Source organism: Girardinichthys multiradiatus, chromosome 12 (assembly GCF_021462225.1).
Source record: "Girardinichthys multiradiatus isolate DD_20200921_A chromosome 12, DD_fGirMul_XY1, whole genome shotgun sequence".
Taxonomy (NCBI): Eukaryota; Metazoa; Chordata; class Actinopteri; order Cyprinodontiformes; family Goodeidae; genus Girardinichthys; species Girardinichthys multiradiatus.
Window position 1 is genome coordinate 51,146,258 of NC_061805.1, and position 14,888 is coordinate 51,161,145.

At 42.8% G+C, this 14,888-nt stretch overlaps 2 protein-coding genes across 2 annotated transcripts in view; one reads left to right on the forward strand and one right to left on the reverse strand.

The window, feature by feature from the left end:
- Positions 1–14,888, forward strand: part of LOC124877726 (phospholipase A and acyltransferase 4-like) — a 221,421-nt gene that overhangs the window by 145,785 nt on the left and 60,748 nt on the right. The window lies entirely within an intron of this gene.
- On the reverse strand, positions 3,224–14,685 carry LOC124877725 (GTPase IMAP family member 5-like). The gene is made up of 4 exons (XM_047381167.1): positions 14,339–14,685; positions 6,955–6,999; positions 6,719–6,775; positions 3,224–4,694 (listed from the first exon to the last, which is right to left on the reverse strand). Exons 2-4 carry the CDS (start codon positions 6,977–6,979, stop codon positions 4,009–4,011), a joined length of 768 nt encoding a protein of 255 aa, XP_047237123.1. The 5' UTR covers positions 6,980–6,999; positions 14,339–14,685; the 3' UTR covers positions 3,224–4,008.

Sequence of the window (14,888 nt, forward strand, 5' to 3'; positions counted from 1 at the left end):
TGCAATGAATCTAAAATATATGAATGTTAAATTTTCATCATTACATTATGGAAAATAATGAACTTCATCACAATATGCTAATATTTTGAGAAGGACCTGTAGGTCTGTAATTTTTCAAGTCATCTCGATCAAGCGAAGGTTTCTTAAGTAAAGGTTTAATTACAGCTACCTTAAAAGCCTGTGGTACATATCCATTTACTAAAGATAGATTATCATATCTAAAATGAGGCTGGTAATCAGAGGGAACACTTCCTTAAATAATTTGGTTGGGATTGTGTCTAACATACAAGTTGAAGGTTTAGATGAAGCTAATATTTCTGATAACTCAGGAAGCTTCACAGGATCAAAACAGTCCAAACACAGATCAGGTTCTGCAATTACTTCCAATGTTGTCTCACTTGCTGAGGATGAAGTAATCATCTTCCGGAGTATGTCAAAGATTTTATTTTTAATAGAATCAATTTTATTTAGGAAGAATCCCATAAAGTTATGACTGCTAAGTGCTAAGGGAATAGATGGCTCAACAGAGCTATGACTCTGTGTAAGTTTAGCAACTGTACTAAAGAGAAACCTAGGATTATTCTTATTCTCTTCTATTGATGATGAGAAATAAGCTGTTCTGGCTTGGCGAACTGTCTTTTTATACAACAATAGGCTATTTTTCCAGATTAAGTAGGAATACTCTAGGTGTGTTGAGCGCCATTTTCTCTCCAGTTTTCTAACATTGTGCTTTAAAGTATGCAGCTCTGAATTAAACCAAGGAGCTAGCCTCCTATGAATAATTACCTTCTTTTTCAAGGGGGCTGCATTGTCTAATGCATCACGCAATGATGAAGAAACACTATGAACAAGAGAATCAATTTGTGAAGGGGAAGAAACAGAATTATTGCCCTCCACTGTGCTTTTCAGTGATAATGAGGAAATTAAAAGTGGAACAGATTCTTTAAAGGTTGTTACAGCATCGTCTGATAATGATCTACTATAATGAAATTTTCTTTCAGGTGTGGAGTACTCGGTTAAATTAAACTCAAAGGTTATTAAGAAATGGTCAGACAGGACAGGGTTATGACAAAATATTGTTATGTCTTTACACTCAATGCCATATGTCAGCACAAGGTGCAGAGAATGAAGACAAAGGTGGGTAGGTTTGTTAATGTTTTGTGCAAAGCCAATTGAGTCCAAGATAGCATTAAACGCTATATTTAGGCTATCACTTTCAGTGTCAACATGAATGTTAAAATCCCCCACTGTAATAACTTTATCTGTATTTAATACTAAATCAGATAAAAGGTCTGAAAACTGATCTAAAAATTTAGAGTAAGGGCCTGGTGGACGGTACAAAACACAAACAGAAGTGGTTTAATGCTTTGCAATTTGGATGAGGAAAACTAAGGATTAAATATTCAAAAGAGTTGTAGCTATTGATTGGTCTGGGACTAATCAATAAATTGTACTGAAAGATGGTTGCTACTCCTCCTCCTCGCCCAGTATTTCGAGGAATGTGAAAATTCAAATAATTAGTAGGAGTTGACTCATTTATAGTAACATAAACCTCTAGCTGCAGCCAGGTTTCTGTGAGGCAAAATAAATCAATCTGATTGTCAGAAATCAGGTCACTAACTAGCAAAGTCTTTGAAGAGAGAGATCTTATGTTCAGTAAGCCACATTTAATTGTTTTATTTTTCTTTTTAGTCTGAGTTGTGTTTATTTTTATGAGATTTTCCTGATTTCCTCGTTTTAGATTATTTTTTAACCTATTCAATTTCGGCTGTGGGCGAGACACTGTCCTAATAGGGTAATGGATGGGTAGCAGTACAGAAGCTGGAGAGAGGAGTGTTAAACTACGACCCTGCTTCCTGGTCTTAACCCTGGGTTGTCAGAGGTTTGGAGAACTAATAAATTCGGCCAGATTACTAGAAAGAAGAGCTGCTCCATCCAAAGTGGGATGGATGCCGTCTCTCCGGATCTGGCCAGGTTTTCCCCAAAGTGTTCGCCAGTTATCAATGTAGCCCATATCGTTTTCTGGACACCACCTAGACAGCCAGTGGTTGAATGACAGCATGCGGCTAAACATGTCGTCACTGGTCAGAATGGAGAAGGGATCAGAGAAAATTACAGAGTCCGACATTATTTTGGCAAACTTACACAACGAAGCAATGCTATCTTTGGTGACCTCAGATTGACGTAACCGGGTGTCTTACCGCCAGCGTGAATAACAATCTTACTGTATTTACGCTTATCCTTAGCCAGCAGTTTCAGGTATGATTTGATGTCGCCCGTTCTGGCCCCTGGCAACATTTGACTATGGTCGCTGGTGTCTCTAGTGCCACGTTTCTGACTATGGGCTGCCAAGTACCAGAGTTAGCTTCTCAGTGGGTGTGTCGCTGAGCGGTGAAAATGTGTTAGAAACGCAGACGGGTTGGTGGTGACTTGTGGGCTTTAGGACTATGCTTTCTACGTACCGTCACCCAGCCGGCCTGAGGCCCCGGCTGCGAGGGCTCTGCTGAAGGACTGCTACGGGGAGCTACCCTTGGTGGCTTCGCGCTGGCTAAGGGGCCTCGGCTATCTCCTGGTTTTTCAACAGGGCCGGGCCTCCTATTCCGACACCCTCGCCTACAAAGCTACAAAAATGCTACATTTATTACACGTACCATTATCACTAAAGGAGGCAGAGGAGTAACTGAACATCTGACACAGAGAGCAGGAGAAAGGAGGAGACTCAGAGAGAGACAGAGCAGAAGTGGTAGCCATGGTGGAGCGAAAGCTAACGCTAAGCTAGCGACCCCTTACCACTACTAAAAAAACCGTGTAAGACACGGAGAGTCCCCAAACGTTAAATACAGCAACAGAAAGTATGTGTTTTAAAGTGCTTATCTATTAGAACAAGTAAGAGATATCACAGTAGAGAGAAATCAGCCTTCACACAACAAACAATTCACCAAGTGCAACAGCAAAAACAGGAAGTGACATTATATTCATACACCTATGGGCAATTTAGATTGACCAATTAACCTAACAGGCATGCCTTTGGACTGTGATAGGAAGCTGGAGTACCCAGTGAGAACCCACGCATGCATGGGGAGAACATGCAAACTCCATGCAGAAAGACCCCTGGCCAGGAATCGAACCCAGGACCCTCGTCCTGCAAGGTAACAGTGCTACCAACTGTGCCACCATGTAGCCCATCCTATTATTTAGACAGCCTATTAAACAACATCGAGAGTTAATTATCCAGAAGGTTGTTTTTATTCAGCAAATCATTCTTTAAAAATATTATTTTATTAAAATAACCTTTTATCTGCTCTTCTTGTTTGCATTGTGATTGGTTGTTTAAAGGTATACAAATTATTGCTCCAAGTTGGTTCTAAGACTACTTCAACCTCATTTCCAGGTTCCCCAAGATAATCCTTGGTTCTCAAACATAGATTAAACTGATTAGTAATATCGCATCATTTTATTGGTCATGGTTTTTAATCATCTTTGATTCCCTTGTTCCTTCATTAGTATATTTATAGTGTTTTGTTTTCTTTGTTTCTTCATTTTGCTTGGTAGTTTTAGTTGAATTGTTGTGCGATAGTAAAGAGTTTTTTAATTAAATATGTTTGACTTTGAGTTGAATTGTTTGTGTTAATAAATTCTTATGTTTTAAGAAATTATATGAATTTATTCCATCTGTGTGCAGAGCCTGCTGTTCAGTAATGCCAGAGCTTGATTCACCCTTTTCTCTGCTGGTATTCACAGGACAACACTTACAGACCGAATTATCATTTAATTAAACATTAAATAACATAAGCATAATAATAATTACAACAACCTTATTCTATAAAACTTCTTTTTGGGTCCTTAACTTGAAACAATTTCACCTAAACCTACGTAGTAACTAACAGCTTAGAGCTAATTAAAAACCTAATTGGGGAAAAAAGGACCATATTATATTATGTTTTGCTATCAAGTCAGGTTGTGTAAAAGACAGTATTGTTTGAATTATGTGGACAGAATACATATGACTTAATTAGAAAACTTTCTAAAAATCAATTTTCTCAGTAAATTACTGAATCTCCATATCTTACCGTTGTCTTGTGTGGGACTGAAAACCAAACTGGCTTCCTCTAGTTTGACATCTTCTTCAGTTAGTCTTTGTTCTGCATCCTTAAATACATCACAGCTCAAATATCCATTGTTCTCTTTTATAATTTGACCTAAACGTGTTAACAGCTCAAGATGATCAATGTTCTTCAGCTTCAAGTGTCTGTACTGACATTTAACAATCATCTCTTTTAAGAGTAGGTCAGGTGAATCATCAGCTTCACTCCTCTCTCTGGGTGTGGAAATCAGAACCATTGAATGATCAAACCATCGATCACTAAGACGTGTCAGGAACCCACAGAGTCTCAGTTTTTGTTCTTCAGTGAAGTTTTCAGGCTGTAGAACCAGCAGGAACACATGAGGTCCGGGATAAGAGAATCTCACACAGGTCTCCACATGCTCATTGAGTTTGTCTGCAGACACGTTGGCTTGCAGGAGGTCTGGGGTGTTGATGATGGTTACTGTCTTCTCCTCAAACTCTGTAATAAATTTCTCACACTGGCCAGGAGCTTTTTCAGTGATGAACCTTTTCTCTTTCAGTATGAAGTTCCCCACAGATCTCCTCTCTGACCAGCTGTTCCCCAGCAGAACAACCCGAAGCTCTGAGACTGACAGAAAAAATAAAATAAAGAATGGATGAGTAATACTTTAATCATGTCCAATCCTCTTTTATAGCTGCACTGATCAAACGTTTACCTTATTTTAACAAAACCAAATAAGCATCAACAAATATTTGATTGCTATATTTCTTCTTCTTCTGATAACTGTGAATAAAGGTCATTAGTGCCACAAAAAATACAAAGAAAAAGTAAATGTAGGAATTTTGTCATTTCATTGAGTCATTGTACAGGGCTGTGGGATGTAATGATACAATGTTCTGTTTTTATGTCTGATCCTTCATTTATTATGCTATGATCGCTTTCCATAATCAGTTCACTTGGGTATTGTTACTTTTGTCTCCTAAAACTCTTAACTTGAGGGGGTGGTGGCCAAGTTGGTTCGAATCCCACAGGGTGCCACTCTAGGTCTCTAGGCAAGACCCCCAGAATGCTCCTTCAGTGCTGCACAGCAGCCCACTGTTGTCAGTTGACTTTTAACAGCTCCAGCTGCATAATTGTGATTATTTTATAACAGTTTATGGGCTTCTGGCCTCAATGCTGAAATATGTAAACTGATATATTAAAAGAGGGTTCATGTGACTCCTGTCACCTAGGGGGCATCGGGAACACCAAGACATTTCCGTGTAGCCTGGCCGCTTAAGTTTTTCAAAGGATATTTCAATTTTAGAGTATGGTTAATGAACAGAATCTGGAAAAAAATTAATTGTTTAATGCTTAAATGTCTAGGAATTCAGATTATTCGTGTCCCTCAAAAATTCCACTAATAATTGACTGTATATGAATATTGAATCCTTGTATTATATTACATTTCATCTTTATTTAACCAGGTAAAATTTTTTGTTTTAGTATTTTAAACACTGTACTACTTTTCATGGCATACCTGTATACATCACTTGTTTTTTATAGACTTTTCTCCAAATCACATTTAATGTCAATTAAATCTCAATTACATTCAAGTCAAACTGTCAAAGCAACGTCCTTCTACTCATAGAACCTTACTGGCCTTTAAAAAGAACCAGTTTTGTGTTCTTCTGATGCTGCTTCTGCAGCAGTCCTGACTCAATGCAAAGCAATGGTGCATGTGTATCATGCTGTAGTCACATTATGTCCTATCCAGTCATTTATATTAATGCTTTCTGCTAAAAAGTAAGCAGTAAGGACTACAGTCAGGATACAGTCAGGATGTTTTTCAGAGATAAAGAGGAAGTTAATGCTGTTGTCTGGACACATGAGGGGTTTACAGGCGTTTAGATAAAATCATTTTCCTGTGGTATCTTTATGTTTAGATTTATTATTATTTTAATTGATCATTTTTATCAACAGACGCTAATTAAACAGATATAGGTAAGTCACCTGGTGCAGAAATCAATTTTACAGGATGCTCCTAAAATCTGTTCTTTATGACTACGAATCAAACAGCAATGAGCTGAGACTGAGTTTTTTATGTCTTATATTTTCTTCAACGCATTGACTTGATAACCAGGCGGTAAAAAGCACAGCACAGATATTTCTTGCTAATGTGGATTTGTCATTCCACCCTTTGTCCCTTCCTGCTTAATGTTGGAGGGTAACATGACTTATTATTTACATCTGTTAGGGAGGTTGCAGCATGTTTGTCTGCTAAATATAAATTTGTGGAGCATCTCTGACATAAACCTGGACTAGATGATGGAAGTAGATGGTTGCTGCTTTGGTATCTGGAGACGTGACAGAGACCAATCAGATCAGTTGGCAGGACAACGTTGGAAAAGAGTCTCAACCTCTCCATCCAGCTTATTGTGACGTAACATCATCACGTGATGTCATTTTCCATATAGGTTGAGGAGCATATTCACCATAAAAATGCAATAAAAATTTGGTGGTTTATTTGGACCGGTTAAATTATAGTGTGTGTGTGTGTGTGTATATATATATATATATATATATACACACACACTCTTATACAGTTCAGTCTAAAAGATCTGGTTTATATTGTACATATATAAATATATACATATTCTGTTCCAACTCACAGTCTGGCGGGTCAAGGTCTGGGCTGTTTCTGCGCTGCTGGGTTCTGACATCATCTTCTACAATAAAAATACAGCAGAGTTCTGGAAATCATGACCCAACTCTGATTCCATTGAAACAATTCAATTTGAAAAATACACCAAGAGCAGCTAACTAAACATACATCATTTGTGTAAAAGGGTACTTGTAGTGCAAGAATACAGTTTTGTTTGTATTGCACTGATGCATAAAATCTTACCAGCTTCATCACCTGCAGATGCCATATTGTACAGGCCTGATTTATCTGTAAGAAAACAGTTTAGATTTTATGTACGAAGCTTGTGTGAACCAAAACAAAACAGAACAACAGAATATTATTGCAATTACTGCTCTTTAAAAACTCTATTTGGTTCATATGCAGCAAAAACCTAAAATAAAAGGTCTTATTAAGTGTAAATGTAAGAAAAACTATATTTACATCCGTAATGATTGATTGAAACAACTCAGTAAAACACAACATAGTTGTGTTAGTGCTTTATTTATCTCAGTTATCCTCCTTTCATTCTGCAGCTTTCAGAATAAAGAAGAACCTCTGACTATTTATCTATAAGGTCTGTTAAACACTTTTACAAAAAACTGGAGAAAGAATGATTTCCTAAAGAGAACCAGAGGACACCAGAACACTCTTTAACTGGTCCCAGTCAGCACATCTGGTCATTTTATAATTGTTTGAGCCGTTTAAACCATCCATCACCATATTGTCACATAAACTAGTCACAACAGCAATAAGCAAAAACACAAGTATCACAAATAACAAGCTAAACAACTGTTGGAATTATGATTAATGATTAATTAATATTTATCAAGAATTATAATTAAAAATCATAATTTGACAAAATTTATTTCTTAACCAAAATTCCTCATTTATGAATCTAAACCAGAGATGTCTTCTGGTGTTGTAATTGTGGCTCAACGCCTTTCGATAATTACAACCGTTAAATACTCAGTAATAATTGATAACTATTACCAGAGATGTCACTGTTTAATCAACCGTTTCTACCGAAACGTGGGGAACATTAACCTTATTTTGACTGAAAAATCACTCTTGCACAAAATGATCGCAAACGACTTCTCTTTATCTACGTGACATTTATTAAATCAACAGCCTGATACACCTCGCTATCCGATTCAATAACTTTACCTACTCCAACATGCAAAGTTCTACACAAAAAGGGTAAAATATACTAACTAAACAAAATAAAACAAACAGCAGTGGGTGTGTATGAGACCAGCAGTTATGGCAAAATAAAAGAGGAATATGGTTGAACGAAGTTTTGGGTGCGCCCCTCCCAAAGTGTAACTCAGCGGGACACTTGCAGTCATTAACCTTCCCCCCAGCAAGGTTGTAAAACCTAGAGGACAAAGGATCATAAACCCTTTTGGCGGCAACCAGTAGAACATGAAGATTAAGACAAAGAAAATGGTTGATTTTCACCAGGTTCTTATAGCAGTCCAGTTTCACCACGCACCTGCGCTCAGGTGTTCGCACGGTAAAGATACACAGCTGGGTAGCACAGCGGCTTCCAGATATCCAACACAGCACATCAAAGTTTCAATAAAAGGTTGCATGCACATACAATTCAGAACACATTAGACTATAAGTGGCGAGTCTACCTCGCACTAAACCTATCTCTACCCTGCCCATGCTATTCCTAATAAAGAAATGAAAATAAAAGGTGGATTTTACTTGTCGTTGTCTCCTCTGAGCAGAGGGAGAGAGAGAGGGGGGGGGGAGGTTGAAGAGCTCCACGCGTCCGCGGATTCTCAGCAAAGCAATTGACTAATTGAAAGCGTTGTTATCTGGGAGCATTTTTAACTGTCTGGACACAAAACTAACTTTAATTTTACAAATGACAAAATTTTAAACCTATGATAGAAATTCAGCTCGATCTTTGACTGATCTGCACAGATTCTCTGTGACAAAACAGCTGAATGTGGAAGAAAAATCCTGCTAAATAAACGCATACATGTGAAGGTTAGGTGATCATAATAAACCTTTCCGTTGTTTCGTCGGTTCACGTCTCCCCATCAAATCCTGTTTCTCCTGCATCTCCGCACCTCCCAGGCGGCACAAAGCGGTTTTCGATTCATAAATGAGGATTTTGGTTAAGAAATTAATTTTGTTAAATTATGATTGTTTATTATAATTATTGATAAATATTAATTAATTGATAATCATAATTCCAACATACATACATACATATATATATATATATATAAATATATATATATATATACCCCTCCTTGAACCGTCACCTTAACGTGGTGGAGGGGTTTGAGTGCTCAAATGATCCTAGAGGCTATGTTGTCTGGGGCCTAAATGCCCCTGGTAGGGTCTCCCATGGCAAACAGGTTCTAGGTGATGGGTCAGACAAAGAATGGTTCAAGAACCCCTCATGAAGAACACAATATCGAGGCACGTGACGTCGCCCGGTACGGCGGAGCCGGGGTCCCACCCTGGAGCCAGGCCTGGGGTCGGGACTCGTCGGAGAGCGCCTGGTGGCCGGGTTGCTCCTCGCGGGACCCGGCCGGGCCAAGCCCGAACGAGAGACGCGAGGCCATCCTCCAGTGGGCCCACCACCTGCAGGGGGAACCGTGAGGGACCGGTGCAAAGAGGATTGGGTGGCGGACGAAGGTGGAGACCTCAGCGGCCCGATCCCCGGATGCTTAGGCTGGCTCTAGGGACGTGGAATGTTACCTCGCTGGGGGGGAAGGAGTCTGAGCTTGTGCGGGAGGTCGAGAGATATCGACTAGAAATAGTCGGGCTCGCCTCCACGCACAGCTTGGGCTCTGGAACCCATCTCCTTGAGAGGGGTTGGACTCTCTTCTACTCTGGAGTGGCCCACGGGGAGAGGCGGCGGGCTGGTGTGGGTTTGCTTGTTGCCCCCCAGCTCAGCCGTCTCGTGTTGGGGTTTACCCCAGTGGATGAGAGGGTTGTATCCCTGCGCCTTCGGGTTGGGGAGAGGTCTCTGACTATCATTTCAGCCTACGGGCCGAGTGGTAGTGCAGAGTACCCTGCCTTCTTGGCGTCCCTGTCGGGGGTGCTGGATAGTGCCCCTCCCGGGGACTCCATTATTCTGCTGGGGGACTTCAACGCCCACGTGGGGAACGACAGTGACACCTGGAGAGGCGTGATCGGGAGGAATGGCCTCCCCGATCTGAATCCGAGTGGTGTTTTGTTATTGGACTTCTGCGCTAGTCACGGATTGTCCATAACGAACACCATGTTCAAACATAAGGGTGTCCATCAGTGCACTTGGCACCAGGACACCCTAGGCAGGAGGTCGATGATCGACTTTGTTGTCGTATCATCAGACCTTCGGCCGCATGTTTTGGACACTCGGGTGAAGAGAGGGGCTGAGCTGTCCACTGATCATCACCTGGTGGTGAGTTGGATCCGCTGGAGGAGGAGAAAGCCGGACAGACTCGGCAGGCCCAAGCGCATAGTGAGGGTCTGCTGGGAACGCCTGGCGGAGCCCTCGGCCAGGGATGTATTCAACTCCCACCTCCGGGAGAGCTTCGACCAGATCCCGGGGGATGTTGGAGACATAGACTCAGAGTGGACCATGTTCTCTGCATCTATTGTCGATGCTGCTGCCCATAGCTGCGGCTGTAAGGTCTGCGGTGCCTGTCGTGGCGGCAATCCCAGAACCCGGTGGTGGACACCGGCAGTAAGGGATGCTGTTAAGCTGAAAAAGGAGTCCTATTGGCTGTGGTTGGCTTGTGGGACTCCTGAGGCGGCTGACGGGTACCGTGAGGCCAAGCGTGCTGCGGCCCGGGCTGTGGCAGAGGCAAAAACTCGGGCCTGGGAAGAGTTCGGTGAGGCCATGGAGAAGGACTACCAGTTGGCCTCGAAGCGATTCTGGCAAACCGTCCGACGCCTCAGGAGGGGGAAGCAGTGCTCTGCCAACACTGTTTATAGTGGGGGCGGGAGACTGCTGACCTCGACTGAGGACATTATCGGGCGGTGGAAGGAGTACTTTGAGGATCTCCTCAATCCTGCCATCACGCATTCCGTGGTGGAAACAGAGGCTGGGGACTCGGGGTTGGATTCTTTCATCACCCAGGCTGAAGTCACCGAGGTGGTTAAAAAGCTCCGCGGTGGCAAGGCTTCGGGGGTGGATGAGATCCGCCCTGAGTACCTCAAGTCTCTGGATGTTGTAGGGCTGTCATGGTTGACACGCCTCTTCAACATTGCGTGGCGGTCGGGGACAGTGCCTCTGGACTGGCAGACTGGGGTGGTGGTCCCCCTTTATAAGAAGGGGGACCGGAGGGTGTGTTCCAACTACAGGGGGATCACACTCCTCAGCCTCCCTGGTAAGGCCTACGCCAGGGTATTGGAGAGGAGAGTCCGACCGATAGTCGAACCTCGGCTTCAGGAGGAACAGTGTGGTTTTCGTCCCAGCCGTGGAACACTGGACCAGCTCTATACCCTCTACAGGGTACTCTAGGGTTCATGGGAGTTTGCCCAACCGGTTCACATGTGTTTTGTGGACCTGGAGAAGGCATTCGACTGTGTCCCTCGTGATGCCCTGTGGGGGGTGCTCCAGGAGTATGGAATCGGGGGCCCTTTATTAGGGGCCATCCGGTCCCTGTACGAGCGGAGCAGGAGTTTGGTCCGCATTGCCGGCACTAAGTCGGACCTGTTCCCAGTGCATGTTGGACTCCGGCAGGGCTGCCCTTTGTCACCGGTCCTGTTCATAACTTTTATGGACAGGATTTCTAGACGCAGCGAAGGGCCGGAGGGGGTCTGGTTTGGGGACCAATGGATTTCGTCTCTTCTTTTTGCGGATGACGTGGTCCTGCTGGCCCCCTCTAGCCAAGACCTACAGCATGCGCTGTGGCGGTTTGCAGCCGAGTGTGAAGCGGCTGGGATGAGGATCAGCTCCTCCAAGACCGAGGCCATGGTACTCGACCGGAAAAGGGTGGCTTGTCCTCTTCAGGTTGGAGGGGAGTTCCTGCCTCAAGTGGAGGAGTTTAAGTATCTCGGGGTCTTGTTCACGAGTGAGGGAAGAATGGAGCGGGAGATCGACAGACGGATCGGTGCAGCTGCCACAGTAATGGGGGCGCTGTGCCGGTCCATTGTGGTGAAGAGAGAGCTGAGCCGAAAAGCAAAGCTCTCAATTTACTGGTCGGTCTATGTTCCTACCCTCACCTATGGCCATGAACTTTGGGTCATGACCGAAAGAACGAGATCACGGATACAAGCGGCTGAAATGAGCTTCCTCCGTAGGGTGGCCGGGCACTCCCTTAGAGATAGGGTGAGGAGCTCGGCCATCCGGGAGGAGCTCGGAGTAGAGCCGCTGCTCCTCCACATCGAGAGGAGCCAGTTGAGGTGGCTCGGGCATCTATACCGGATGCCTCCTGGACGCCTTCCTCGGGAGGTGTTCCAGGCACGTCCCACCGGGAGGAGGCCCAGGGGACGGCCCAGGACACGCTGGAGGGACTATGTCTCTCGGCTGGCCTGGGAACGCCTTGGGCTCCCCCTGGAGGAACTGGAGGAGGTGTCTGGAGAGAGGGACGTCTGGGCGTCTCTGCTGAGTCTGCTGCCCCCGCGACCCGGTCCTGGATAAGCGGAAGACGACGAACGAACGATATATATATATATATATATATATATTTATATATATATATATATATATATATAGAGAGAGAGAGAGAGAGAGAGAGAGAGAGAGAGCCTATTTATTGTCATTTTCAGCATTTGACATCCCCAGCTATTTGTTTCATACAGTCGACAGACTTCCTGATAGGTCTATGCACCCCATGAAATACTTTCTCTCATAAAAAGAGGTAATGCATCCTAATGGGTCTCTACACCCGTTAGATATCTATCTATCTATCTATCTATCTATCTATCTATCTATCTATCTATCTATCTATCTATCTATCTATCTATCTATCTATCTATCTATCTATCTATCTATCTATCTATCTATCTATCTATCTATCTATCTATCTATCTATCTATCTATCAGTAAAAACATTAACAATGTTGGTGCATTATTTGCCACGGTCGACAGGTTAACAAACCCTCCTGTAACTGTAGCATCTGAACTCCACTCTACCAGGACCTGCAGTGAATTTGTTAACTTCTTTACTGAAAAAACCAAAAATATTAACACGTCCCTTTTGTCAGGTGTTTTCCTCCAGGCCCTGAAAACAGCAATTATCAAACCTATATTGAAAAAGAGCAACTTGGACAAGCTGCTACTACAGAACTACAGGACTATATCAAACCTCCCCTTCATCAGTAAAATTATTGAAAAATCTGTGTTTCAGCAGTTAAACAACTTCCTAACAACGACCAACCGCTTCGATGTCTTCCAGTCAGGCTTCCTGCTCACCACAGTACAGAGACTGCTCTTGTCAAGGTGTTCAATAACATCCGTATAAATGCAGACTGTGGAAGAACCACAGCGCTGGTATTATTGGACCTTAGTGCAGCATTCCACACTGTTGATCACTCCATTTTATTAGAGCGCCTGGAAAACTGGGTCAGCCTTTCTGGTACAGCACTCAACTGGTTTAAATCCAACTTGAAGGACAGGGACTTTTTGTGTCAGTAGGTAACTTTAAATCAGAGACCACAAAAATCACATGTGGCATTCCCCAAGGGTCCATCTTAGGGCCCCTCCTATTCAATATCTACATACTCCCCCTAACTCAATTATAATAAACAACAACGTAAGTTATCATAACTATGCAGACGACACACAGCTATACGTTACGATGTCACCAGGTGACCATGAACCCATTCAAGCGCTGGGCAAATGCTTAGAAGAAATCAATGCATGGATGGGCCAGAATCTTCTTCAGCTGAATCAAAACAAAACTGAAGTAATAATCTTTGGACCAAAGGAAGAGCGTTTAAAAGTTAGCACACAGCTTCAGTTAATACAGCTAGAAACCACCAGTCAGTCTAGAAACCTGGGTGTAGTGATGGACTCAGACCTGAACCTTCAGAGGAACATAAAGACAGTAACAAGGTCATCCTTCTATCACCTAAAGAACATCTCCAGGATTAAAGGACTAATGTCTCAGCAGGACCTTGAAAAACTAATTCATCCGTTCATCTTTAGTAGAATTGATGACTGCAACGGTGTCTTCACAGGTCTGCCTAGAAAGTGGATCAGACAGCTGCAGTTGATCCAGAACGCTGCTGCCCGCGTCCTCACTAGAACTAAGAAAGTGGAGAACATCGGCCCGGTTCTAAAGTCCTTACACTGGCTCCCTGTAGCTCAGAGAATAGACTTTAAAATACTTCTGTTAGTCTATAAATCACTGAATGGCTTAGCATCAAAATACATTACAGACTTGTTGTCAGTGGATCAACCATCCAGACCTTCTTTGCGTTTGCGCGGTGCGGAGATGCAGGGAACTATGGGACAGTATCTGGTGGGGAGACGCGAACCGACGTGTTGCTGGGCAGTAATGGATCCTCACATGGTGACATAATCTTCCCGAAATAAACATGATTTATTTCGGGTTTTTCTGCAGGGTTGTTCGCCTCGGATTAAAATGTGAAAATTAAGTCAGTGAAAATATTTCAACCATTTTACTTGATCTGAAGAGAAACTTACCTGAGCTTGATTAAGGATGACTTTGAAATGATATCAAATCATTATCTGCCCGAGTTTTATAATGAATTAAGTAAAATTAATTTACTAAACGCTAAATTTCTATTCATACTGATTTAATAAATCAGCACTGGGAGCTTCATCTCCTGCTGCGCCACAGAAAGACTTAAAGCGAAACTTTGATCGGACTGTGCGGTTCCTCGGTAAAGTTAGAAAGTTATTTACAGATTCTGCTTTTCTGGATCAAAAACTCATCAGCGGAACATTGCTTCTATAAAACCGACACCTCTCTGCAACCACAGCAAGACAGACAGTGACCCTCAGTCGTATTTTCCTCGAACCGAGCCCAACACCGCGCTTGGTCTCTATTTAGAGCTCAGGAACCGTCTGCAAATTGCTCCAGCAGAAAAATATGATGGAGAAATATTCAGAAGCTTCACCAAGGAGAGATGTATTCTCATTAAAATCATTTTATGTGTATGTGATCTCACGTTTCACAGCACACATAGAGCCCCTCATCTTGATCATACTACAACTATTACATTAGGAAAAT

Bases quoted from the DNA above. Each gene is read 5' to 3' on its own strand.
- LOC124877725 (XM_047381167.1), bottom strand. From the start codon at position 6,979: ATGGCATCTGCAGGTGATGAAGCTG. The intron at 6,776-6,954 runs GTAAGATTTTAT...TTTTTATTGTAG, and splicing joins ATCTGCAGGTGATGAAGCTG to AAGATGATGTCAGAACCCAG. The intron at 4,695-6,718 runs GTGAGTTGGAAC...TTTTTCTGTCAG, and splicing joins AGACCTTGACCCGCCAGACT to TCTCAGAGCTTCGGGTTGTT.